General features: G+C 37.6%; 1 protein-coding gene across 10 annotated transcripts in view; it reads left to right on the top strand.

Annotated features, from left to right (window-relative positions):
- The window catches only part of NAV3 (neuron navigator 3), a 417,901-nt gene extending 391,758 nt beyond the window's left edge, over window positions 1-26,143 (top strand). For all 10 annotated transcript variants that reach the window (XM_032999780.2, XM_042792193.1, XM_032999779.2 and 7 more), the window contains 13 exons: window positions 853-1,025; window positions 4,758-4,911; window positions 7,860-8,034; window positions 11,481-11,578; window positions 12,230-12,325; window positions 12,641-12,809; window positions 13,558-13,793; window positions 15,760-15,914; window positions 16,845-16,916; window positions 17,351-17,547; window positions 18,195-18,313; window positions 21,037-21,240; window positions 23,422-26,143. In XM_032999780.2, coding sequence (XP_032855671.1) covers window positions 853-1,025; window positions 4,758-4,911; window positions 7,860-8,034; window positions 11,481-11,578; window positions 12,230-12,325; window positions 12,641-12,809; window positions 13,558-13,793; window positions 15,760-15,914; window positions 16,845-16,916; window positions 17,351-17,547; window positions 18,195-18,313; window positions 21,037-21,240; window positions 23,422-23,541 — 1,968 coding nt within the window. In that variant the 3' untranslated portion in view covers window positions 23,542-26,143. The remainder of the gene's footprint in view (window positions 1-852; window positions 1,026-4,757; window positions 4,912-7,859; window positions 8,035-11,480; window positions 11,579-12,229; window positions 12,326-12,640; window positions 12,810-13,557; window positions 13,794-15,759; window positions 15,915-16,844; window positions 16,917-17,350; window positions 17,548-18,194; window positions 18,314-21,036; window positions 21,241-23,421) is intronic.
- Window positions 26,144-27,870: the final 1,727 nt, after the last annotated feature.

Raw genomic sequence — 27,870 nt, 5'->3', positions numbered from 1 at the left:
ACCAGTTTGTCATTGAGTTCTATACAATTTTAATCAGAAAAACTTTCTGAAAATAAAAACAAAAAACAACCACATTTTTCCTAAGATGAACAACTTCTGTATTTAGACAAAGGTAACAATGAATGGGCTAGTTAAAATTCACTGCATACAAAACCATTGTCATCTTGGCTCCTGAAATAAATGGCTCTTTGGCTATTCTGTCCCTTTTCAATACTGGATAAGAGCTTCTAGAGGGAAAAGGCAATGCTTGTATGTTCAGAGATCTTACTACTCTAAAGGAAACTGCAGCAAAGAGTATATACCTTTCAGCTAACATTCTTCTCAGCAGTACAACAAAGCAAGCCTCATGTCCCAGCTTAAATCCTGTTGCTTGTGATCCAAAACATAATACTTCCATAGTTTGGTCATTCAAATTTTTAACGGGGAAAGTAAATTGGCAAACCTAATAAATTGGACTTCTGATTTCAGCATTTAGTAACAGAAGGTTCTGCCTGTACCTAGATGCAAAGTGGTTATTTAAAGCCAGCCCTTGAAGGGAATGCCATGGGAATGGGATTCCACTGGGGCTTAATGGTTTTAAATGAGCACCCCCCTTCCATAGCCGTACCACTCCGTCCTGCACTTTTCCCATAGCATTATGTTTGCGCTGCGCTGGATTAATAAAGTAAAAAAAAAAAAAAGCACTGTATCATGTTTTTAGAGATACTGTGTTGCATATGTTAATACCTTGCTTCTGTATACTGACCTCAGGCAGTGGCTAGGATGGCATCTGCAAACTAACTCTTCAAAACATGAGCTGCACACAAATTGCCATGACAAGGAAAATAATCTTACTCTATGTTTCTTTTCCAGCTAAGAAGCTCTTTCAAACAGGCCTTTGGAAAGAAGAAGTCCACCAAGCCTCCTTCCTCACATTCAGACATAGAAGAGTTGACAGACTCCTCTCTTCCTTCATCACCCAAATTGCCCCACAGCTCAGGAGAGTGTGGGGCAACATCAATGAAACCATCACAGTCAGCATCTGCGTAAGTCTCTCTCTTGGCAAACTTTTCTTCTCAGGTAGGACGGACTGTGAAACAGACTTCCTCAAGTGTGGCCATTTGCAGTTCAGAAACCATTGCCAACAGTCGTGATCTTTTAATCTCATGCTCCATCCATTCGCCAGATATCTCATGAGCTTCACTCCATTTACACATTACTTTTCCATTAGCTCTTTCTTAGGTCATTCTCTTCTCTTTACACAGCCTTTAGCCAGAATGATCTAGCAGTACAAACTTCTTTCCAAATGCATATCCAAAGCTTATGTTGTGCTCTCCCTGCACCATTAACAACTTCATCATATCCACTTAGTAAAGGCCAAATACTACAATTTCCTTTCTTCATGACATACTATAAATGTCATTTTATTTTCCAGGTAGCTATGAATTTTTAAAAGATACTCATCCTTCTGATATTATTGTATATACTTTGCAGCTATTAACTTATATAATTTTTATTCTGTTTCCCTTCATTCATCACCTTGGATTTTTTTTGTGCAATTTTGTTTTTATTTTTCATTCAAAGCACTATCCTTAAGGTTTCAGGACTGACAGTAAGTCATCAGTCAAAAGCTGTCCCATTTCTTTATTATTTTTTGGATTTCTAATATGTTCTTCTTATGAAGTTCTCAGCTCCCATTCATATCCTTCTAAGTATTTTTTTTTTTTCATTCTGCTAAACTCATAACATTTCCCAATTTGGGGAAATCAACCTCTTTGAACCAACAAATGCATGCTACCAATGCCAGCCTTACTTTCCTTGTCCTAATTGAGAATAATCAGGTCACAACTACTCTTCCTTAAAGCATTCAGGGAATTCTAGTCTTGTGACTGATTACTGAGCTTTAGAATAAAATTTCCCTGTGTTAGGTTAGGTGCCTTTTATGACTAACATCCCATAGACTCTCTTGGTTTTTATATACTAAGTTTAGGAGTTTGAGAGGAAATATTCTCACAGAAGAAACCCCTCCACAATAAATGTTTTTGTTTCTTCACATTCTGTACAGAGTAGTGAGGAATAACTCATCTGTATGTCTAGTTTTGTTGTTTTTTTTATAAGAAGTTCACATTTTTGTGGTTTCAGGTATCTTTGTGTTTTGGGGAGAGGATTTCTACATGTTTGGGACCCTTGAGTCTAATTTATTATCAGATTAAACATCACTAGTAAAAGCCTTAATAAAAATAGCTGAATTTAAACACAACACTTTTATTCTTCAAAAGCATTTACTCATGATTCACAGATCTGTGCTCATAACCTTATCCTCTTTCTTTTCTGCCAGCGCTGTTTTTTAATTTGTCTCTTTGACTTGTTCTCTAGATGTACTGGTGTTCCCGGGATTTATTAAGGGCAAAACTATGTATCTTGTCTTTCATCCCAGGCCCTTCTCATGACTATTTGGTCTCTGAACCTTAACTTCCTAAACTCTGTCCAGATCACAGCCTTTTGGCTATTCCTCCATACCATATTTAAACACTGATCCTTCTGATTATATTCTTGTATTTTTTATTATGGTGACCTTTCTACACAGGATAACATAGATTCCTTCCCTTCCACAGAGAGATCACATAAAATATATTTATTTAGATTAATTTATTTGTCTGTTATACTGATAATGTTACTTTATTCGGAAGACTTGGTTTTCCACTGCAAAATTTAAGCTTCTGTCACCTTCAAGACTTTTCATAATTGTCAGCTGACTCTGTTCAGAGATCATGACTTACGTGCTCCTACCCAAAGAAAACTATTGATTTAAAAATCCTGAGATTGAAACAAGAAAGAAAAAGTAAAACTCTTTCTTTCTAACTACTTTGAACCTTTGTCTGAAGTCTGATCAGGCTTCTGAGCTTCTTTCTGTGACTGCTTGGGAATGCTATCTTTTTGTTTTTCTTCCTTTTGATGAAGTTTCATCTTATTTTGTAATTTTACACTTGTAGGAGCTGAGCATTGAAGAGCTCTGAAATCTGCAAAAGAAAATTCAGTTTATACTTTCTACTTCGATTATGCTTATCTTACCAGTCTAGACAGATTTTTCCTGCTTCTTGCAGAACTGTAGTGCTGCTTCCTGCTTCATTTTTATCTTCTTTAAAGCTGGCTTGTGAAAGTCTTTATTGTCCATCTCTTCTTAAAATGTACTGAAAAAAAAAAAAAAAAAAAAAAAAAATAGCCAACAAATAGATACATGTCTTCCTAGTTGTCCACATTGTTGTATGAGATAATATATGAGTGTCAATAAAATTTCATTTCTTATTTGGTTAGCATAGGTATGGACACAGCAAAACAAGAACTATATCATAATAGAGGGAAAAAATCCTAATATATGTCTTTATTAATTTTTACTCACATTTAAAATATTTTTGCATGTTGTAAATAATATTCATTATTTTCCTTCTTCAATTTGCCATATTTTTTTATTTGCCATGAACTTCTTAATCTTCCCTGTGCTTACACTTTCTTTAAATATTTTCTTGACCTGAGTCTCATGTTCTAAACCATTACCTTAACTTTCTTCCAATTACATCTGTCTAATACGTGTGTATGCAGGTCATCTCTAGTCTGGGCACCAAAGAAAACGCAAAACGGTCACGTGGTCTACAAACATAGATCCCGGTAAAATTGAGTGTGGGGCATGGAGTTGTATACCCAACTGCTGACCTGAAGAGTGCTGCATCTTCTTTCCCAAAATGCATTTGCATGCATTCTGGCAATTAAAAGTTGATCTCTGTTTCTTGTTTGTATATTAGTAGTAATAATCACAATAATAATAATTATTTCTATAAAATATTTTTCATATTTAAATTGTTCTGCAAATATTAACTATTGATAGTGACAGTAATAAAGAACAAATAACATTTAGTGAATTGACTGAAAATATTGCTTAGTGTAACAACGTAGTCAAAATTCAGTGTTTTATTTTCTACTGGTTCTGTTATGCAACAGATCTAGGTCTGATGATGACACAGAGAGGCAAAACAGTCTGACATGAGAACTGGACAGTTGTGGGTCATGTTTTGATCTTTTCTCACAATAGTTTCTTCCCTTGAAATTAATGCTAATGAAAAATAATCACGATGACTACTTTTAATCCAGTCTTTAAAGGGAAAGAAAAAAAAAAAAAAAAAAACAACAAACAAAACCAACCAGCAAGATTTCAGATACCTTACATTACCAAATGACAGACTATAGGCAAAACGCCAACCATCACAAATCAAAACCATTACAGATCAGAATCTTCTAGATCATGAAGTCAAGAACAGTGTCTTTGCGTTCTGTTCAAAACAGAGAAAACTGTTGATGCCTAACAGATAATAAATATCAGTGATACAGTTTAATCAGTATACTTCTGACTGTTGATACTTAGGAAAAACATAACACTTGCACCAATAAAATGATGCAGATATAAAATCTAATTAAAACCAATGGGTGATACACACTTATAAAAAAAAGATTTCTGAAAAGTTTTTAACCTTTTCTCACCATAGTGAGGTATCTAACTAAACTAAAAAGGTATAAAGCAAGCTGATCATTTCACCTGGAGAGGGCTTTTTTCCTTTTTTAATTTGCGATTTGAGCCTTTTCATGTTTTATTTGACAAGATTCTTTCTTCACTCATAGGTTTCACCAGCAGCAAGCATTTTCTGAACTTTGATATTTAGTAATGGCACTGCTTTAGGGGGGAGAACTTTCCTTTAATCTCCTGCCTGTTTCCTGCTCCTCTTTAGGATCTGTGAGTGCACAGAAGCAGAGGCTGAAATTATTCTTCAGCTAAAAAGTGAGCTGAGGGAGAAAGAGCTAAAATTAACGGACATTCGTCTTGAAGCCCTCAGCTCTGCACACCATCTGGATCAGATTCGGGAAGCAATGAACCGCATGCAGGTCAGTATGTAGCTGAAGTGATGACAGGGGTGCACACCAAAGGTATGCCTGGTGTATTTCCTTTCCCAGGACTTTGTTTCAGGTACCCAAAATCTGTCAATACAAAGTAAATTGCTAGATTAACAATACTTCCAAAGGATGGGCTTGATAAGTGTTCACCTTATAATAATAATATACTTAGCATTTATATTAATAGCAAAAGTGTGTTTAAGAGGTATGGAAGAAGACATAATCACTGCCCAAAGGATATTTGCGATCTAAACCCTATGACTGGGGAAAGCAATGTTACAGACAAGCAGATCATGAAGTGATTTCAACTTGGGCTGTGTAGGAGGCAGAGGTATATGTGCATACTCTCTCATAATTTCTGATTCTTAACCCAGTTGTGGCTTCACAAAGCAAAGAATGTAAAATCAGACTAACTTATTGTATCCAGCATCACTAAAATTTCACTACGTTATTTTGTGACAACAATCCAAATCCTTCCTGAACACATTCTTCATCAGACGACCTTCCCTTTCATGAGGCTGAAAAGATACAGAAAGAATAGCATTGTTCTTTAGTGGAAGACATTGCTTTATGGGGCTCAGTTCTGTTACCCACATACAAGTGTCTGGCATCACATTGGGTGCCCAAATGTATCTACAGCATCCACACAGTATGACATAGGTCCTTTAGTTGATCTGGGCCCTTCTGGAATGACAGGTGAGATACCTAGGACATCTCTGAAGGCACTTTAGACCTGTATTTGGGAAACAGAATCAAGGCCATGGGGTGGGCATTCAGGCTAAGACTAGGACAGCTACATTTAGATGTCTAGGTATGAGTTAGGTGATAAAGTCCTGTTGTAGTCAATTGAGTTTTGGTTCTGTAGCAGTGGGGCCTAGAGAGCTATCCTAAAATCATCCTAAGGTAGGTATAGAGGGTGAAATTGAGTCATTTGATTATAGGCATCTGTTACCGTTTGGACCAGCCTCAAGTATTTACATCTGCACAGGACTTGTAGGTTTAGCATTCTGCCCATGGAAGACCATGTTTATGACACTGGAAACCCACGTTAACACAGCTGAATCCAGCCCAAGTATCTTGTCAGTTGAATTCCTCTGTGCTGGGTGCTTAGGTCAGGTGTACCTGTAGGCACTTTTGTATAGAAGTCCACAGTGGCTGATTTCATAAGTACCATATTTGGTGTGCTTGTTGCCTTTTCTAGACCTCTTTGTTTATGCCATGCCTACAGCAGTCTCAGCCACACCTTTTGACATCTATGGTACCTGCCATCCTCCCAGGTGCTCACACCACTAAGTGCTAACATTGCTGAGATATTTGGCTGAACAATTAGGGGGAAGAATAATTAAGAACTGGTCTGTAAACATGGGTTTCAATTGTCCAGACATAAGTAAGTCATTTGATGTGGAGCCACTAATTTTAGGAACTGTAAGGGATAAAATACAATTAATTGCCATGGTGGAGAACAGAACGTGAAGACTTACCAGTTGATTATGGTCTTACACTGGGATATGAGTGCCTAAACCAAGTGAACTCCCCTGAAAGAGGAGTATGCTGTAGTCACAGGCTTCCAAAATTTACATTTCACCAAAACTTGACAGAGGCGACTAGTTCAGAGGCTGTTGCTGGTAATCACCACTTCTTCTGAAGTCTTCCAAAAAGGAGATGCAGCCACCTTGTAGTTGCCAAACTCTGTAACATTTTGGAGAATTTATGAGGTTTGGTAAGGCAAAAAAGTAGGACTGGTGGGAAAGAGGTATGAATACTGTGTGTATTCAAAACACCTTAAAAATCTAAAGCTCAGCTGAATGGAAGACTGCTAAAAGACTGTGTAATTAATAAGGATAAATTGCAGAGTAGATGGATATCACGTGGCTCATTTCACCATAGCTCCTGAATTGAATCCCATGCTAAATTTGTGCATTCATCTATGACCTTCTGTCACTATTTCGTTGGTTTGACCCTTCCCTTTCACTATCTCCTCACCTTTGCCTACATGATCTAATCTTTCTGTAGCTGTTGGAGGGGTTTTTGTGATGCTATCCCTTATGTTTTTACTTGTATAATGTAGCTGTACAGTCTTCATAAAAGAATAGGACTTTTAGCAGAGTGTTAGTGAATGTGGAATTAAATTTGATGTGCAAAACCGTCTGCAAGAATAAGCAGTTGCTTTGTACTGTGCTTCATGAAGCGACTGAAAGCTAGATTTAGCTGGTACCAGGATGTTCTCAGGCTAAGTTTTCATTTTATTATTGTACATTCAATAATCACTTGGCACCACAGAGGATTTAGCTAAAAAAAAATTCCTAGTTGTTCTGATTCATCTGTCACTGTATGTTTTCATCAAAGAGGGTTTGCTGGCTGTTATGTGAACAATCCCATGTTTGAATTATCAGAAAGTCTTATCTGATAGCAAGAAAGGTTATGAAACTGTTAAGCTATCAATTTCTAATTGTCCATTTTTAATTTAATTTCTCCTCTGTGAAATTACTGCTTAAATTTTACGTTCAATGGCAATAATAATTTTCTGTGACTTTAGAAACACTGACATATCCAAGGTTTTAACAATAACTTTCTTAACCAATTGTTACCTAAGATATTTGACACTAGAAAGTAGCTTGTAAAACTGAGGATAGCTGGGAAAATTCTCACCACACTTGTATTATGGTCAATTGTACAATAAACAGGGAAGCTTGAAGCTTATATTATGTAGGAACTGTCTGGAGGCAAGAGGTAAAACAATGGGGTTTTTCTCTTCATTTCAGAAGTGAAGGCAGTCCAGTTTTCATTGGCTGTGATATCCTTCTGAAGTATAGTGCTACATACTGCTGTGAAAGTGGTAAACGAGTTAGTTTCTGCAGCAGGGACCAGAATAGCCACCCCTAGTGGTTTTCCAAAGGAGTAACCTCCTGTGCTTTTATGTTGATTTCTTTTGAATGCAGAATGAAATTGAGATATTGAAAGCTGAAAATGATCGTTTAAAGGCAGAGACTGGAAATACTGGAAAACCTGCCCGGCCATCATCAGAGTCTTCAAGCAGCACATCATCTTCTTCATCACGGCAGTCACTAGGACTTTCTCTGAACAATTTAAACATCACAGAATCTGTTACATCAGGTAAACATATTTTGGGCACATGCATGCCTCAGCAGTTAGTAAGAATTTATTATTTTCACTCTCTTAATGGGCCATGTATAAGAGGCATTCCTGAAAGTTAAAATGCCTCATATCACCTCAGGCAAACGTGAGATATACATTCACTAATCGAGATGAGGAGGAATGCTGGCAGTCATTTCTGAAAACAGAGCTTTTAGAAGGATCTAAATAATAGTAATAGACTGTTTATTATGTTTGCTTAGTTCCTAGCTATGATACTCTCTACATACTTAGTTTACCAGATTCTTTGGTTATCTAGCTCACAATTTATCTGAAAAGAATAGTATCTGCTGTAGTATACTTGACAACTGTGTAGATATATTCTCTTGTCCCTATGGGATAAATATGAGCATAGTACATGAAACCTACCTTTTTTTTTTTCTTTACAGATCTTCTATCATTCAGCTCCCTTAACTTCATTCTCTGTTTACATCTGGGGCAGAAGGTGGTCTCAGTTAGCTTTATCCCCTACATTTTTTTAATGTGATATATCTAGTTAGCCTATGTTGGACCAGATCACCATTTATCACTGGAGCCAAACCCTGCCTGGCTTATTAAGCATTCTCATTGTCTTCATGAGAATGAGAGAAAGCAAGCAGAACTTTGGTCCACATCCTGAACATTATTTTCCATGCCATAGAGTTTATGATAATAAGCCTTCTACACTTGTTTTGATAATGTAGCCAAGAAACAGAAGTACTGTCTCTAACATTAGAACCAGGAGCAGAGCAGAAGCAGGGCAGCGTTCATTAGCGTAGACTCCAAAGAAAGTATAATGTAGTCTCTGGAAGCAATAAAAATGTGGCTAATAATTGTAGAAAGACTCTAGGCAAGAGTACAGCTGGGAATGTGCCAAACTGCCTGACTATAATTTGGATTGGCAGTTAGTCATATTATCTTGTCAGTCATTGATTACATGAATATTTTAATATTTCTTCTGGTTAATATCATATTTTATATGAAAATCAGTATATTTTTTATTTACATTCCAGCTGACTTTTTTGGCGGGTTTAACTTTTAGCGTGGATGAACCTGAGCTGGGCCTCGGAATACAATGTAGTGTTGCAAAAACAGGGGGAAAAAGTTTAACTATGGTTCCTTCTCACACATACACACACATTAAAAAAAAAAAACAAAACAAAAACAAACCCAGATTTTTTTCAAAATGGTAACTGTAGAATCTCTCATGAGCAACAGTTCTTAGCACTTTGTTTCTTGGTGCTACCTCCATCTAGATACAGGAATAAACAAAATATAAGCTTTATATAATTACCTGTGTTATTGGTTCTAAATGTTTTTCTAGCATGCAAGTAATTACTTTTGGTTATAAGAAATTAAAGAAATAAGGGTGCCTAATGAGGAGTGGAGGATTTAATTTGATTATGAATCCAGCCTTTTTGATCATTGTGAATATCATTTTGTTGCCGTGTCAGGGAACTTGGGTAACAGCTTCCTACCAAGTCTTGTGGGATTTCTGTGGCAGCTGTAGTACTATTGAACAAAAGTCCCTGAGATATGGAAAGGCTAATCATGCTGGGGACTAAGCTGAGAGAGATAATGAGGGCTTTGGCTTATCATATTAAAAAATGTCATGGCACTTTCTGGGAGACCAGCATCTCCAAACAACCATGGTCATCTGAATACGACCAAAGCTATTCATTGCTACTTCCTAAGGGGATGACCATCTGTTCCAGATAGGTATGACTGGCAAGCTGGGAAAGGGCTCAGTGATCACAGACACCCATATTTCAATCAGTCACTGGAGTAAAGAGCATCAAACAAGGACCAGTACAAGACTCTGTACTGTCCAATGAAAAGAGTGCCAAAACTCACAAGTGAGCCAGAACCACCGTAGTGCACCTAAGGGGGGGAGGTGTGACAGGAGGTAATTAAAGCAATTAGCACCACCATGAAATCAGACTCCTTTGGGCATCTTAGCCCCTTGTGTCAGTGAGAGGGAGAGCTCTTAGCAAGTGGAATTTTTTCCTAGTCACAGAGAGTGGTTCCTCAGTCCTAAATATTTACAGAAGAATGTATTTAAAAAGCTACATGAGGGTCATTTAGAGATTGAAAAATTTCACAGCGGAATCAGTTATATTGTAAATTGCCCTCAGATGAACTATGACATTATGAAAACTCTTAAGGTTTGTCAAATACGTCAAAACACAAGACAAGTGAAGTGTTGGTGGCAAAGAAAAACTGTCTGCATGGAATAAAACAAGCATGGATTTGTTTAAACTCATAACAAAAATGCTTCTTCATTTGATCAATTAAATAAATTAAAAAAGTAAAACAAAACACAACAACAGAATCTGCTTTCTAGATCTGGGTGTAAGTTATCAAACATGCTACATGAGGACTTATTTTTTAATACATTAATTGAAGGCATATTCTAAAGTCTTCTTTGGTTTTGCTTTGACCAAGTGACTGAATCTTACTGGCACCTCATTTAATTTGGATGAAATCTGACCTTGTGCAGAGTATGACATGAAGTCAATGCTTTTATTCAATCACCACAATAAGAAAAAGTAGGATTTAGGGTAGTGGATTACTGTGCTGGCCTTTGAAGAAAATGCAAATCCATAATCTCTCCTAATTTCATAGTTTAAATGTCTAGCAGTAAAATATCTGAGAGAACTTCTTGAGGAAGACAGCAGTTTTATCCCTTGCAATAAAGCTGCAGGTGCAGCCTTCAGTAAGAAATACATCCTCCTGCTTTCTCATTTTAGACATTAGTAGAGGCAGAAACAGAGGCATTCTTTACCTCCAACAAAAATTAAACCTTTCCTTAGAGGAATGGCTGAATACAGAGTCCCATATTCTGGAGGACTGCAAAGTGGTTTTCTAAAGGAAAATGGTTTGTAAGCCTGTATTGTGGAGGTAAAAAGGACCCTATCCATGCCATGTGTACAGAAGGTAAGAAGTCAGCTGCAACAAGAAATTAAATGTTATTTTACTTAGCAGCAAACATATTAATGCAAGGATTTCTTGATTTTCTTCTCCCAACATTCTAAATGGCAAAATGAGAGTCCAAAGACATAAACTTAATTTAGGTTTTAAACAACATTAATTTGTGGACTTATGGTAATTTTAAAAAAGTTCTAAAGAAGGAAAGCAAAGGCATGATTATAATGCAAGAATTTATTTTTTTCTGGATTCTCTGTTATTTCTACATGATTAAATCTCCTAATATTGCTTCAAAAATTGACAAATTGTAACTTTTTTTCATCTCCAACAAAAAAGGCAAATTAGGCATAAGTACTGATTAAAAAGATTGCAAGTTGTTGTCATGGCAGCCTTTTTTTTTTTAACCAAAAAATCCTTTGAACAAATATTGAACTGATGATGTGAATATCACTGATGTGATTTGTTTGGTTGATCACTTTACTTCCCTTCTTTTATTGCAGATATTTTGTTGGATGATGTCACTGATGGAGCACTCCACAAAGAAGGTCATAGTGTGAAAATTTTAGTCACTATAAACAAGGGCTATAGTCGAGCCAAGGTAAGTTAATCACCCAAAGGCCTAGATGCAGAATTATAGCTCAAGCAAATATTGCAGTATAATAGCTCAGCTCGTTTCAGTATTTTCAGCCAGGAACTGAAGGGAAATATCCTAAACATAGCAGCTTTCTTCTCTGTAATCCATGTATAATACAGTTAGATATTCTCCATAGACTAATGTCCTATGGCCTCCTTCTGCCTTTTTGGTGGCTCAGACATTACATTAATTAGTAGTAGGATGTTCTGGGACTTGCTATCTCCATTTAAAGTTGTTATAAATTAGATCTATGCCTCAGACGCTATAGGGTGCAACTATGAATATGTTGCTGAGGTAATCAATTTGGAATTGTGTTGTCATGTTTTCATGTTCTGTATTACAAAAAATTATAAATACAGTGCAACTTTTATTTATATTCATCTCTTTATAAACACAGATGCAAACCAAGAGCAGAATAAGATACTGTATTTCCTTCTATATGAAGATGTACCAAAGTAATATCATCTATACCTATTTCTTGCACAGAGATTATTAACAAAGTTGTAGCACACATTCTAAATAATATAATTTTTCCTCATTGGAAAAAATACTAATCTTCATAGAAACTTAATTACCACAATTTTTAATCCAGTTTCCAAAAACCTCTCTTTGCAGGATCAAAAGCCACATGCATATCTGATAGGTTCAATTGGAGTCAGCGGAAAAACAAAATGGGATGTTTTAGATGGTGTAATCAGACGTCTCTTTAAGGTAATACACTGAAAAATTAGCTGAAGTATTAATTCTGTTTTCTTTTTCACCTAAGAATAATTCTGTATTCTTTACGTTGCCTTGCCAAGTTTTTCTTTTGGTTTGGTTTTTTTTTTTGACATATAGCTAACACCACTATTAAACTTTATTCTTAATGTTGCTATCCTTTTTTCACGATTGTAGGCAGTTCTCTATTGAACGTGACTGAATGCATCTCCTTGTCAGGTGACTTCATCTGTACCAAAACATTTTCCAAACTGCTTTCATTCAGTAACCATTTTTATTTTTATGTCTTGCGTTTTCATATCTTTCCAGGAATATATTTTCCGAGTTGATCCGACTACTAGCCTGGGTTTAAGTTCTGACTGTATTGCTAGCTATTGTATAGGGGATGTAATTAGAGCCCATAGCCTAGAAGTGCCTGAACTGCTGCCTTGTGGATATCTGGTTGGAGATAATAACGTCATCACTGTGAACCTGAAAGGTAAAACCCCAAGAATATTTTTTGCAGATACTGTAGAGTTCTTCACTGCAGTACCTCATCCCTTCATATATTTTTTTCTTACACCTGACCTTACTGTATTCTGTCTCCAGTTCAAGGACTCATTTATCACAAAAACTCTCTATATGACTCTGCACAATACCTAATACAGTGCAGCTTTTTGAGGTAAATCTAAGGATATCTCTGTCCTTCTCTGCCTGATTGCCAAAGCACAGCAAAGTACAAATTTCTGAATAGTGGCAAAAAAAAAAACAACCCCAAAACAGAGATTATGATGAGAAATATTTATGCTTTACCCAGTTCCACAGGAAAAATTTGATACATTTCAAAGCTGTAGGGATTTGCTATTGAAGGGGAAGGAAATCTTCAGAAGAACTACACACGCATTGATGTGACAACTGGTAACCTTTTTGATTGTCACTTTGACCTTTTGTTGTCATGGTTGCCTGTAGTGTCTAAAACACACATCTTTGCCTCACTAAGCCTTCACATTTGCTTTGATTTCATCTCTCCCACCCATGTTGTCTCACTACCACTGTTCTAATCTTTTGGGCCTGTGGAAGGATATAAGCATTTTCACAGTAATGAAGCCCTTGATAGGCATTTGGTTTAAGCAAAAGTACCTTACCTTCCTTTGAGCATAGCACTGATGCCATCAGGTTCTGGGCTAAACCTATACCTACCTTAGCAATGATGAAGACAGGCCATTTTTCTTTTCTTTTTTTCTCAGGAGTAGAAGAAAACAGTTTGGACAGTTTTGTGTTTGACACATTAATTCCTAAGCCAATTACCCAGCGGTACTTTAATTTACTGATGGAGCATCGCAGAATTATTCTGTCGGGACCCAGTGGCACAGGAAAGACCTATTTAGCTAACAGGCTGGCTGAATATATTATAACTAAATCTGGCAGAAAAAAAACTGAGGATGCAATTGCAACTTTTAATGTAGATCACAAGTCAAGCAAGGTAAGTTACAGTTGAAAAGAACCTATTGCCCAATTTGTAGTGATGATGCAGAGCAGATCCTATTAATTGGCATACTGTTTTATTGCTCAGTTAGCATTTTTTTCTACATGAATTCAGTCTCCAACCCCAGTGAGGAACAGGGACCAGGTCTTTCTGTTCTAAACATACCACTGAAACACTGTAAAGCAAGTCTGAACTTTCCTTCACTTGAGGAAACTCACCTTAAGTATAGATGCAGAGTAAAATCCTATATAAATTAAATTCTTAATGTGTCTCTAATTCCTTTGTCGGAAAGGTTGGATATGTAGTAATACTAGTCTAACTTGCTTTTTTATAGTGATAATAGAAGCCTATTATTAGCAAAGATTTCAGAATAAGGATTTTGAGTTACTGTCTTAGGTTCAGCTTCTTAATCAGCACTGGATAAATACAACTGCTGCCATGGTTTCTGGCGTGCATTGGTCAGGAAGCTGACCATACAAAAATTGCCTCATGCATCATGTCACATTCGCAGTGATTTACATAGATCAGATTATCAGGCTTCTAGCATGACTACTGTGCTAGCCACAGATAATACTATTCACTTGCTGTCCTAAATTTTGTATTCTCCTAACCTGTACTCAGGAAAAAGAAAATGAAAGGTTTTTTTCCCAGAGCTTTCTGATTTGCACAGAACATAATGAATGTTAACATAATATAAGAAGGAAGAACATACAGATCCCAAAGGGGTGAGAGGACTATTCCAGTAAAAACTGTCTTTATACAAAGGATTTGTGGTGCCATTTACTTTGGCAGGGGAGGTGTTTATGTTTTATCATTATACCATATACATTTATAATGAATATTGCCCCACAAAAGGGCAAGCTTTTGGACTTCTGGTAAATTGTTTGCTGTATGTGTTTCTCTTTTGAGTTTTCAGGTTTTGTTTTGTTTGTTGTTTTTTGTTTTTTTTTTTTTTTTTCTTTTCCTTAGTTTCTCATAAGATTTATGTAGAAATTTTGAGTTTGCAGTAAAAAAGAAAATATTGTCAAATACCAAGTGTGTTTGAATAATGCAGATGGTGCTATTCCATGGAAGAAATCCATGATGTTCCCCTAGAGACACCTGATCATAAAAAGTCAAACAAAAATCTTTCTCGAAATAAAAAAAGTTTGCAAGTTCCCCTTTAGAAAATAAAAGATTCTGCTATCCTTGATCCAGAAAGTAAAAATGACAGTAGGAACTTTGTCCATAATACTGAGCATTCCCAACACTAACAAAACTAGATACCTCTAGAGATACAGCTATAAACTAGCCCAGACCCTCAAGGGCAACAAAGTGTTCAGAAAAATATTAAATGTTTTGATTATAGAAAGCTTTCTTTTACTCCAGCACTAGACAGCAGCCAGACAGATAGCTGACAGAAAAAAAAAAAAAGAAAAAAAGAATTTACACAACAAATTTTATTATGAGGTGTGATATACTATCTCAAAAAGGTCAAACAGATTGCCAGTAAGAGTGGTGAAAGGAGCTATCTGAAGGAGCAATATGTTTAAATTGTGTGATAATTTACTGGGGGGGGAGGGGTGGGGGCTTGGCATATAAATGTGGCATTCATCAGAATAGAGGTCCAACAATTAATGTATCTCAGACCATTGGAAATGTCATATTTTACTGCAACCTATTTTTCTCTGGAGATAAGATATTTTACCAGCAGGTTGCTAAGGAATGTATCCACCAAATAGGAATCTGTATGCTTCAATCACTTGCCTTATGTTTAGTGCCTTTGTTTTTCCTAGCATGTGCCTTCCATGTTGCCCTATCTAAGAGGCAGGGCTTCCTGCATGTGCTGATCCAGCTGAATAATCCACAGTGGGGAAACTCTGTAGCAGCCACTTTATCTTTCTGAAACTCTTTTCTACTGAAATTACATCTGTGGTCTTATTGGGTTAATCATTCTTGGGTTTTTTTCTTAATTCTGCTGAAGGATCTGCGACAGTACCTAGCAAACCTAGCTGAGCAATGCAGTGCTGACAACAATGGTGCTGACCTCCCTGTGGTCATAATTCTTGATAACCTCCACCACATCAGCTCACTAAGTGACATCTTCAATGGTTTCCTCAACTGTAAATATAATAAATGGTAGGTAATAGCTCTTCTCTCCCCTTTCACACACCTTTTGCAATTAAGACTGTAAAAGCTGTTTCTTATTTTGTAAAACAAAATGTCCCAGTAGAAATGTAGACTCCTACAGGATGTCAGCAAAGCCCTTACATGTTTGAATAATTTTAGCCCTCTCCAGCCAAGTACTTAGGTGTCTGCTTCACTTTATTTATGAGCCCCCTGCATCTCAGTGAGATGTAAACATAGCACAGAATTTAAGAATCTACTTAAAGGCTTGACTGAATTAGGGTCTTATCCCTTTCACTCTGTCAGATCACATGAGCTCGTTAGTACCATGAGGACAGCTTATGGGAGAGTAAAAAGAAATGCACTTTATAATAGCGGAATTTGGGATGTGTGTGAACCCACAAACCATGTCATGCAGAAGCAGCTGTATATCTGTCGGACTTGCACTTCCTACGGTTTTCCTGTAGTAGTGTGGAAATATGAAGTTTGCTGACTGTCCTTTGTTGCCAAGAAATAATAAAAATAATGTTTTATGGAACTTTTTCTGGCCTATAACATTGGCTATTTCTGCTGTAAAAGTGCCATCACAGACTTCCCTTCATATAATCACTGCATGTTATGTCTTACTTATGAGATTCACTGGCTTTTGAAATTAAAACTGTAAGCCTACTGCAGAATTATGAGGTATGTGAGGACAGGATTGCCTCATTTGTTTCCTTATTACAGATGAGTACTAGTAAACTACAAATGTGCAGAGAGGGAAAGTATACAAGAATAAACATTCAAAAAAAAAGGCACCTCAGAAATATTTTAAATCTAAGACTACAATACATCCAGAACCTCTTTTAAAATTGGCCTAGAGCACATAAGAAGAAAGAATATATTCTCTGAATATCTGAATGGATTATCCCTCAAAAAAACCTACTACTTTTCTCTTTTCAGTCCCTATATTATTGGAACCATGAACCAGGGAGTTTCTTCTTCACCAAATCTGGAGCTGCATCACAATTTCAGGTACATTCTCTCTGTATCTACTGTGTCCGTGTTTGCACAGCTCCCTGCTTCTAAGCCCAGTTCGTCAACAAACATTGATCTTGTGTCTCATCACAGCTAAGTATTTTAGCTTCTGTGTCTCTCCTGTATTAACTGGTATATGAATGGTGTTGTGGAATGGTGAAAGAAATAAGATACTTCCTGGCACCTCTAGCAAGTTGCTGAGGATGATTGCATTCTTGCATTCCATTTGTCTTCAGCAGTGTCTTCAATTCCTGCTGAAACCTCTAGTGATTGTGCTGTAGCAGTGGGCAATAACGTGGTTTATCGTAGCTGTTTTATACTTGCTGACTAACAAGACTCAGAAGCTTGTGACATTACCTTCATCTATATGTTTAAGAGGAAATGATGTATTTGGCATTAACTGCTGCTTGACATTTATCCTTTCTACCCAGGTGGGTGCTGTGTGCAAATCATACAGAGCCTATTAAAGGTTTCTTGGGCAGATACCTGAGAAGGAGACTGATTGAGACTGAAATAGAAAGGAACATACGCAATAATGAGCTCATCAAAATCATTGACTGGATCCCAAAAACGTGGCATCATCTCAACAGCTTCCTAGAAACACACAGCTCTTCAGATGTAACCATTGGTGAGTCCATTGGTGAAATGGTTTGAAGTAAGGATTTGTAAAGGATATATTATGTTTTTAAAAGTTGTCATCTCTCAGTGGGAAGTACGATATCAGTGTTGAAAATTTGTCTGGTTGCCAGCAAGATTGAAATAAAAATGAAAAGTTTAATGAGAGTATGTATTTCCTGGTATTTTGCCTTGGTTGCTAAAGACTTTCAAGTAAATGATCATAATTTTAAAAAGTTAAATTTACAGAAAATCACCTCAATAACAACTTTCCTAAGCTTGATTTTTTTCCCTGCTTTCACACTGCAATATAATTACAGCAATAAAAACACTTGAACGGTCAGTTCAGCAAACTAACAGGTGGCAGTTATACATGTACCTGAGGTCTTTTAGTAGAATAGCTAAGTTAGCAAAGATGTTTTCCTTTCTCATAGCTTTGCCCATAAAACTTGTAAGTGTTCATCAGGCCCTAGAATTGGACAAAGTGACACTAGTTCTTTTTTAATAACAGGAGACTGGTAGCTCCTTTATTGCAGTCCTGTATTAATATCCTCTTCACTTGAGTTTGCCCCAGTACTACTTTTTTAATTCTGTGAAGATTATTTTTAGTGTATTCTACTAGTAATTCTACTTTTTTTAATACACAACTTGACTTCTCAGGTCCCCGCCTCTTCCTCCCTTGCCCTATGGATGTTGATGGCTCCAGAGTGTGGTTCACAGACCTCTGGAACTATTCCCTGGTTCCATATCTTCTGGAGGCTGTGAGAGAAGGACTTCAGGTATGTCATTTGCCTCCCGACATTTTTTTTAAATCAGTTTCATAGGCTTTCTCCAAGCCACTTTTAACCAATGCATTTACGTGTGAATGCTGTTGAGTTTGAAAGAAGAAAATCCATGGAGGGCTTATAGAAATCAGCTTTGAACTCCTATTGACCTGCTCATACTCTGGTGTATAATTTGGCTTTGTCTGTAGCAGCACTAGCATATCTTGTATTTTATGAAGAGGGTTTCTCCTCTGTGACTGGATGAAGGTTCTTGTTTTGCCACTGTTTAAAGAGTTCACAGCAATGCTAAATACAGCTCGGATAGCTTGCCTCCCTCAGCCAAGGCAGTCTCAACCTACTCCTGCATGGAAGACTTAATAGCCCTAACACTGGTGCAAGAAAATAGGTTTGATCTGTATAATCCTCTCCCACCTATGTACATATGTAGGCACACGCGCTTGTGGAGGAAAGCTTGTGAACAAGGATATTTTCACAATTCAGAGAAAAAAAAATTAATGGCCTTATCTAACCAGATTGAGATAATTTACTCTTTGGCCCTGCTGAACGTGAAGGTCTGTCTTTTTTTGCCCTTACATCTTTCAAACCTGCTTGTATTTCCCATAGTTTTGTTTCTTATTTTTACTTTCTTTATATGGGCTAAGGTTTCTTCCTGACTGTAATTCTCATTTTATGTAAGTGTCATCAGATCAGAGTGCTTCGCAGTTCCCTCTACCCTGTCCTCTTCAGAGCTAGGTGTTAGCAGCAGTTCCACTGAACCATTAAAATTTCTTCTACTTTAGTAAAAAGAGAGCTACAAATAGATTTGCTGTAGATAGCAGTGTAAGCTATCCCACTTAGGTTAAGATTTCAGACCATTCCACATCTTTGGAGCAAACCTAAAACTTGAAATTAATGCTTTTTTTTTTTTTTTTTTAATCTTTATTTGGCTTTCTCCCTTTTTCTTTTATGCACTGCAATTCTATGTCCTCTGAAAAGATGCTTTGTGGAAAGGCATTTTTTTGCCACACATGACACTGAAAGAAATTACTGCACAGTGCAGAGGGGATTGTTATGGACTAGTCAAAGAACTGTGTAAGCAGCTGCGGTTTCTTTATCACCTTGTATTGACATAGTGACATAGAGATGCGACAGAGGTTTAGAATCTTGCCTGTTGAATATCTCACACTTTCCTAAAACTGCTTATCTCTCTGGGAATTAGAGAGTGTTTATGCTTTGTGCAAAAAACTGCCAAACATTTGATAGAAGAGCCACAGTGAGATTAACAGCACTTGTTTAAACCAGCTATAAAAATTCTGTGATATTTTTCACCACTCAATATTTTACCAGCTATACAGAGTACCCACGTAAATGAAAATTTCAGTTCTGGAGCAGAAGATGGCAGCATATAGAAGAAAACATGTTTCACGAACTGTTCCAATTTTTAGCTGCTTTGGATGGCATCCATAGAATAACATTATTAATAATAAACAGAATTTTTTTATGCGATATAATTAGATGTTCCTGGAACCAGGGATGGGTAGAAAATGCTTTTTGAGCCTGGTACTTTGCAAACTCACTTGTCAGACACAGAATTTACAAGCCTTGCTCCAGATTCCAGGAAAGATTTAATCACTGTTAATCTCAGATGAGGGGAAGTGCTGCCTACAGCCTGGAGTTAGCCTGCTACCTCCCTGAGAAACATTTCCTCTTGGCTTATTTAGGCAGATCCCTGTTATAGCAGCCTAGTCTCAGTATAGGGCAGAAGGAGTCTGAGTATCTCTGTGCATAATATAGGGAACTTGGCTGCCTAACCTGGAGATCTGGATTCAGCAAGTGCCTGGGAGCAGGTGTTGCAGTGATAAGCACAACTCATGCATCCCTCTGGCTTTAGCACTAAAATTCTTCAGTTTTACTCCCTTTAGGAGTGCAGCCCATCTAAATGCTCTATGAGTGTATGGCCTGCCAGTATTATGCTGCTCCTTGGATTGCATGAGGCTGTTTGAGCTGGGAGAAATCACAGAAAGACCTGGTGAATGGCTTCCCATCCCAATGTGTCATTGTCTCAGATAAATGAATTATGTAAAGTAGCAACCAAGGGGCTCTCAGTTAACACGTTGCTTGTGGACAGCAATGTGGAGAAGGGTACATTTTAGTGAGGAAGCTATCAGACCTCCTAAATTTACAATATTCTCATTCTTCCTTCCTCTGACTTCCTTTCAGATTCATAAGCATTTTTGTGCTTCACAGTAGGGAAAAAACCTACCCTTTGTGAATTTCTTCTCTTAACCTTGTGAAAGACTTAGGGTTTGGATGGTTGTCTGCTTCTGTGTCGTGTTTTGCTAGGAGAACAATCTGTACTGGCACTTCCTAATTCACTTCAAACAAAATCCAATTAAGTTGAATGTTTTAGATAGGTCTGAATTAATTTCACTGATACGCCTTAAGCAAATTACCTAAAGGTCTAATTTCACATTGTATCAAGAACTTGTGGTTCCCACTGTTGCCTACAAGTAGCAGTAGTTACGGAGTGGTTTTCAACTTGCAGCCACTCTGCATATGGAAGGAGCATTAATGGAGTTGGGGTTTTTTGAATGTCTTATCATATCCAAGTGCTGAGCACATCTGAAAGCAAACCACTTACTAAAATGTCTTGGATGTTTTTGATGACTTCCGTCTGATGTTACAACTGATACTGAAAACTCTGTAGGATACTTACCTGTGTTATATCCGTAATATAGATGTACGGTAAGAGGGCACCCTGGGAGGATCCCTCCAAGTGGGTAGCTGATACCTATCCATGGAGCTCTGCATCTCTACAGCATGAGTGGCCGTCACTACTTCAGTTAAGACCAGAAGATGTTGGTTATGAAGGTTATGCATCAGCAAAGGAAGGAACAACCTCAAAGCACATTCCACAGACTGATACAGAGGGGGATCCCTTGGTAAGATTTACATTTTGGGGAAAAGGCTTTTCAGTGTGTACTTTACCGTCACATTTGAAACTGTACATTGTAAAGTATAAAACTATTGTGTACCTGTTCCGAAATAAGATTTTAAAATTCATCCTACTACAATTTATTTAAAAAGTTGAAAAGGAAAATCTAGCTGGAGGGCATGTATCACGATCATGTTAATATGTCTCTAGTTTGCATTTCCCATCTGCCCAGAAATGCATCTGGCCTTCATCATTATAATGTTTGGGTACCACTCCTCAGCAACTTATTAATCAGTTTATTCTAAAAACACCTTTCCAGGTCAGGCAGTCCTTCATCTGCATTCTACAAATGAAGGCCTGAGAAACTCACATTATCTAATTTGTCTATCATAGAGACTTTAGTGGAAATGCAAATTAGACAGCCATAATCCCATTCCTCAGAACATTTCTAGATAACTGATGACTGTGTAACAGTCTTAATGTAAAAGGAATGCAAGTGTGGTGGCATTGAAAGATAAGAGGTTGATTTCCCTCAATGCCATGTATTGTTTTATTTAAATATGATCCCGGATGTTTGAGTTTACCATTGCCTCCTCTGATAATGGACTATAAAATTGCATATATTGAACTTCAATTCTTGTATAGTTCTTTTTCTACAGACTGCCTTTATCACAATTTAAAATACCACTTCAGAGAATTCTGTAATTCTGGAGTACAGGGAGCCCTTGGAAAAGGGAATTTCTCAGAGGAAAACTCATTTAACTCTTATCAGTGCTAAGAAAATGACTCCTCGGCCTCACTGAAGGTTTTAGTATCCAAAACTAGACCTTTGCATCTTGCAGAAGTGTAGAAAATCACCTCATTTGATCCCCTGCCTCCCAGTCCATAAGCTTTGGGGTGACTGTTTGACCCTGTGGTTTGGGCTGCCAGTGAGTGTATTGGCCAGGCTTCTAGCACGTATGCATCATCTCCACTTAGGTGAAAACACTTGGGCAGCTTGAGTTCGGTGTCCCGTCACCCTTGCTCCCTGCACACTGTGTGCGGTATCTAGATCTGACTAAATATCAGAAGCTTGAAACTTGTGAATGGAGGGCTTGCCCCTGCCTCCAGTGGAGCTCACAGGGAGACAGACTTTGTGCTTATGGAAACAGGACACCTCACGTGCAGGCTGTATTGCACTCCCACCACATGTATGCTGTGTTCTCAAACATGGATACCTACTAAACCTTCAGCAAAAGCTACGTGAGGGCATTAAAGAGTATTAAACACTGTTCAGTGCCTAGAGAAAACTTTACAAACTGTGCAGGTTGAAACCACAGAGATATAAGGATACCTGAGCAAACTGGAAAAAGGGGCATAACACACAAACACACTCTTTGGTTTTTCACTGCCTGCTTTTTTTGTAATGACAGCATATTTGTTCCTTGATAAACATTAAAGCAATGTCAACATTGCTTGCAGCTCTGAGCGTGCTGGCAGAATCGGGTGTTTTATAAATAAAATCCTGATCATTACACAGAGTTAGGTGTCAAGCATCCAAGTAATTTTCTGGGGCTTAATCTTGCTTTTTGATGATTTTTCAGATGGGTTTCAGGTTCTAATAATCCCCCAAATTATGTGGGGGTTCTCCTCTCCTGGGTAGGAGGATCTGCTTCCCTGCTGAGGTCAGCCTCCCAACAGCAGATGGGACTCTTTTATGAAGCAGCTGGCCTCAGTCCACCCCTGTCTCGCTCCCTCCCTGTCTCTCTCTTGCAGAGGGGGTATGTTAGTATGATTATGTTTTCAGTTGCTTTTCCAATGTAGTGTGTCTATGCCATCCAAAAATTATCTGGAAGCTTGACTGTCTCCAAATATGGGCCCAGATGTCCAGCTGTGATATGGCTTCCTTCCCCTGCCGGTGTTGCAGCTGCAGCCGGTCTCACCCTTGAATTAAAGAGAGTTATCAGGCAGCTCCATTGTGTCCCTCTGGCTCTTTGGACCTTTAAACTTCTATTTAAAGACCAGAAGGCAATGAAAAGGGTGCCAGGAGGAGCTGCTGACACCCTGCCCTTTCTGAAATCCTTTTGTATGGTCCCCTCAGCTAGATACCAGCACACCTCATACAGCAAGGGAGCTTAATTAAATTTTAACACGTTCACTGCAGCATTAAATGCGATGAGACTATGTAAACATTGTTTTCTTCTTTCAGATGAATATGCTAATGAGGCTTCAAGAAGCAGCCAACTATTCGAGCGCACAAAGCTGTGACAGTGATAGCACCAGCCACCATGATGACATTTTGGATTCATCCCTTGAATCAACTCTCTGAAAGGGACAAACCTTGGTGGAGGATTATGGTAAAATCTGTTTCCACTAGACCACTGCCAGTATTAAAGCAGCACGCCAAGGTCCCTGAGTGAGAATGGTGTGTTGTAGGTAGGGAGGAGACCCAACTCTGCAAAGTCAGGAAGAAAAATTGAAGTGGAAATCTTGAATTAGTTTAATTTCAAGGCATTTCAATACCTATGGAGCCAAGTGAGACTCCATTTGTCAACTGGAAAGTGCCCTAAACCAAGGGCATTTAAGCAGATTGCACACGTGTTAGCCAAACTGGAATATTTTTTTTCCCTTTTCCTCTTTCTCTCTCTGTCTCTCTGTCTCTGTTTCTCTGTACAAGTTTACAGTACAACTTCTTCTGGTTTGTTTTTTTTTTTTTTTTTTCCTTTAGTTTACCCTGAGGTGCTGCATGAACAATGCGGTCTTCTAATTCTCTTCTAACCTCTGTTGTGCCGCATGATGCTGGTTGCAGGACTGCAGTGGTGTTTGTGTTGTACGCTACTGCCCATTCCAAAATGAGTCAAAGATGATGATAGTAACTCAGAAAGCACAAACAGTATTGTGCAATCACCAGAAAACATGACTGTGATATGCTGGATAAGTGCCAATTTAATTCTAACTGCCATGGTCACGGTGATGCGCTCCATCAAGTTTTTAGTACACAAGTCACAGATTTTATAAAGTTGTTTTTACCACAAAGGTCTTTTTTAACCACCTGCCCACTCCTTAACAACAGTTTTATACCAATTATTAACCAACACTGATTAAAGGCTTTTTAGGGCTTCATTTGTTTGAGCCTTTTCAGTGAAAGAAGGAACATTTCTTATGGTGCTGTCTCACTGCCTTAAAACAGATTTCTAGAACAGTTTTACAGTTGGTTTAATTCCTAAACCATTGGTAATTTACACTGTTTTTTTCTTCATTTACTAACGAGAAAATGTCAGTTAACACAGTAGCCTCATATCTGTATATCATGATTTTTTAAAGTAACGGATAGGAGAAAGAACAGTTGCTATAGAATATTTTTATCTTGTGAATAGATTGCTCTGCCTACCCTCAGAAATACACAAGGAACCCAAACCCACTTACACTGCCACCTAAATGCTGAGAAAATCGGCTCAAATCCATTTGGTCCCATGGAATGGAGTTTTTGGAGGATAGATGTTTTGAATTCTTATCCAGCAGAGCTGGATGCACTTGATGCAGCATGAGCACAAATATATGTTTGGGGTTTTTTTTTTCCTTTTTCTAGTTTTAGCATGTTGTTTTGATTGCTATTGTTGTACATGAAGAATTCAGCATAAAAGAACACTGAAGCAGTGATGTCCACTGTGGAAGAGGAATAGTTTATACTGTAAAAGTGGGTTGGTTTTGCACAGTCTACTGGGTGGGTATTGTAAATACTAACAAAAAAAAAAAAAAAAAAAAAAAAAAAAAAAAGAGCCTTGCACAAATCGAATCGAAAACAAACAAACAAACAAAACAAAATTGTATTTTATTCTGTTGGTGTTAAGAGATGTTTCACTTGCTGAGATTTCCTGTATGTTACAAACAAATACAGAATGCAAACCTTAAAAGCTGTTATTACCTGGTGTGTTTGTCCTGTACTTACAGTTGTTATGACTATGCAGGAGCTATCAATGCTACAGTCAGCACGTTTCAAATCTATACGAAGCCAATACATTTTGGGGGGAAAATATTCAAAAATGTTTTAAGTGCATATGTCATGGCAGGCTACAACCAGATTGCATTCAAACTGCTCAGAATAATCGGAAACGCTCTTTTACCATAAGAGGCATCCGGTTAAAATAGGTGCATATAAACAAGAAGGTATCTAAGGGCTTTGGCATTGTGTAGACATGTACTCTACACCTCCATGGATGTTACCTTCAGGATGTGTATTTGGTGCTATTAACTCTTTGTGGCCACCCTGTGGTCACTCGCTGTAAAACAAAGATAAATCAATGCAGTTTCCAAATGGCCCTGAGCTGCATCACTGAATCTAGAGGTTCCTACATGGTGCTATTGCCCTAATAAAACTCTAACTGATTTTATGCATGTAGGATTCAGTCAGACCGACATCATGCCCCCCGAGTCTGGATCCATTTCTGATGCAAAATGTCGGTGCCTACACCTTGACTGACTCAAAGAACTAAAGGAAAGCTGCTCTTTCCTGTACCTGTGCTCTGAGCGAACTTGCGAATCTTTTCCTGCCATATTTAACACACAAACACACAATACTACACATACAAAACTTCCTGCAATACATCTCAGTGAGTCCACCTAGTTTACAACTCAGAAATTGTTTGTGAAACATTTGTCTGTACACATTTTATATTTTGTACATTTTTGATGTAACATATCATGTAAATAGACAGAAACAGTGAAATAAATCATCTGAAAAGTTTTGTAGTCTTTGTAAAGCCCTAATAATAAGTATTTGGTGTCATCGGACTTAACTGGATGATGTATTTTCTATTGGTTTATTGTTCCTCTAGCTTGTAAACCAGCTTGCGTATATTTTTTTGCAGGTGTGCGCACTGTATCTGTCTAAATTATTACTTTGCCATTAAAGTGGAATTATTTATTGAAAACACAGTCTGGTATTTTTGCAGCCAGGACCACTTAACGGTTAGATATTATTTCAAATATAAAAACATATAAACAAAATGACAAACTGAAGGATGTCATTTTCTGTATTCAGCAGAACTAATCTGTAGAAACAAAATTAAGTACTGTTTCTAGTTCCAGTGATTCAGTATTCTTTTTGAATGACTGTTTCCGCGGTGGGAACAGGTTGTGCAGTGCAGAAACAACTTTACAGTCTCCCTGTTCTCAAGATTATCTTCAAATACAAGTCTATTGATTTCAGTGCTGGTAAATCTGTATAAAACTGGTGCAGTATTATGCCTTATTTTCAAACTTGAAGGACTTAGAGATACTTCCTCGGCAGCTATACATCAATATGATTTAATAGAATTCAAAGAAAGAAAGTAGAATTATGTTAGTCAGCTAATCACAGACTTTGAGGATGAAAGAGATCATTATGATCCTGCAAGTTGTAACACCTCAGCTATAAGTCTCAGCAGCAGGTCTGTAATTTCTCCTGAAATTTTTATATCCCTGGAAAGACCTTTAGACATAACAGTACGGAGGAGAACATCCAGTACCTCACTGTCAATGTGGCTAATTATTCACTGGGTGGGTTTGTTTTTTAAAGGCTTTATTTGCAGTTAGATCTTACATATGTCTTTCTTTTAAAGAGAAAAATGCCCCAGTCTGTCTTTTGTTATGCCTTTTCCTCCTGTACTAAAAAGCCAGCCACAATCCAAAACATCTTTTACATTTAAGTAACAGTCTTCCTTGCTTTTCTTTTTGGTAAGACAAGCAGCTTGCTCATTCTTTGCTTATCATGATAAGGCATGCCTTTCAGACCTCCGTGCATTTTTTACAGAACTTTCTGACTACTTTTTGATTTGTCAGCATCCTTTCTGAAGTGTGGGTATGAGAACTGCACACGGTATTCCTGTGATGATTTACTTTTTCTATAAACAGAACTAATATCACCTTCCTACTCCCACTTCATATTTTCCCTGCTTAGGCTTCAGGGCTGACATTCACTCTCTAATTGCATCATCCTACTGCAGGCTCATGTTCAGTTGATTATCTACCAAGACCCTGACTTCTTTTCATGTTGCATCATTTTGAAATACTTTGTCCGATACTGTCTGTATAAACTATGCTCTTTTTTCCTTAGATGTATGATTGAAAATTTAGCTGTATTAAAGCAGGATATTAAAGTCAGCCCACTCTACCAAATGAATCAGATCATTCCCTACAATCAGCATCTGTCTAATTTGCCACTCCAGCAGCTTTGCTGAATTCCAATAACTGCTAACCGTCATCCTAGTTTGTCTTTCATTTTTTAGGTAAAGGTAGTATGTAACGTTTTGTCAAGAACGGACCCCCGTTGAATCCTGCTAGGACCCTCCATGAAGATTTGTGTTTTGCAGCTTCATTGTTAGGTCACTTATATCATGGGTATATTTGTATTCCAGTTAACATGGGTATGACTATCAGAATGTCATACAAAACCATGTCTGCATAATAGTATAGGAAATATATGATGAGTTACATGGCTTCTCCATCACTGTAGGTCTCCAAGGGTGGATTAGATTAGTTTCTGTTGAAAATTACATATGTAGAGCTGATCCTACACAGAAAGGGGAATAGACTAGATGACTTCAGTGATCTCAGTGCAGCTTTCTTATAATTCAGTGCTGCAGCCTCTGCACATTATCCAGCTGCGATTACTTAAGGG

Source organism: Tyto alba, unplaced genomic scaffold (assembly GCF_018691265.1).
Source record: "Tyto alba isolate M040663 unplaced genomic scaffold, T.alba_DEE_v4.0 Super-Scaffold_2, whole genome shotgun sequence".
Lineage (NCBI taxonomy): Eukaryota > Metazoa > Chordata > Aves > Strigiformes > Tytonidae > Tyto > Tyto alba.
The sequence above is the reverse complement of the archived record's forward strand: the minus strand, read 5'-3'. Positions and strand labels throughout refer to the sequence as shown.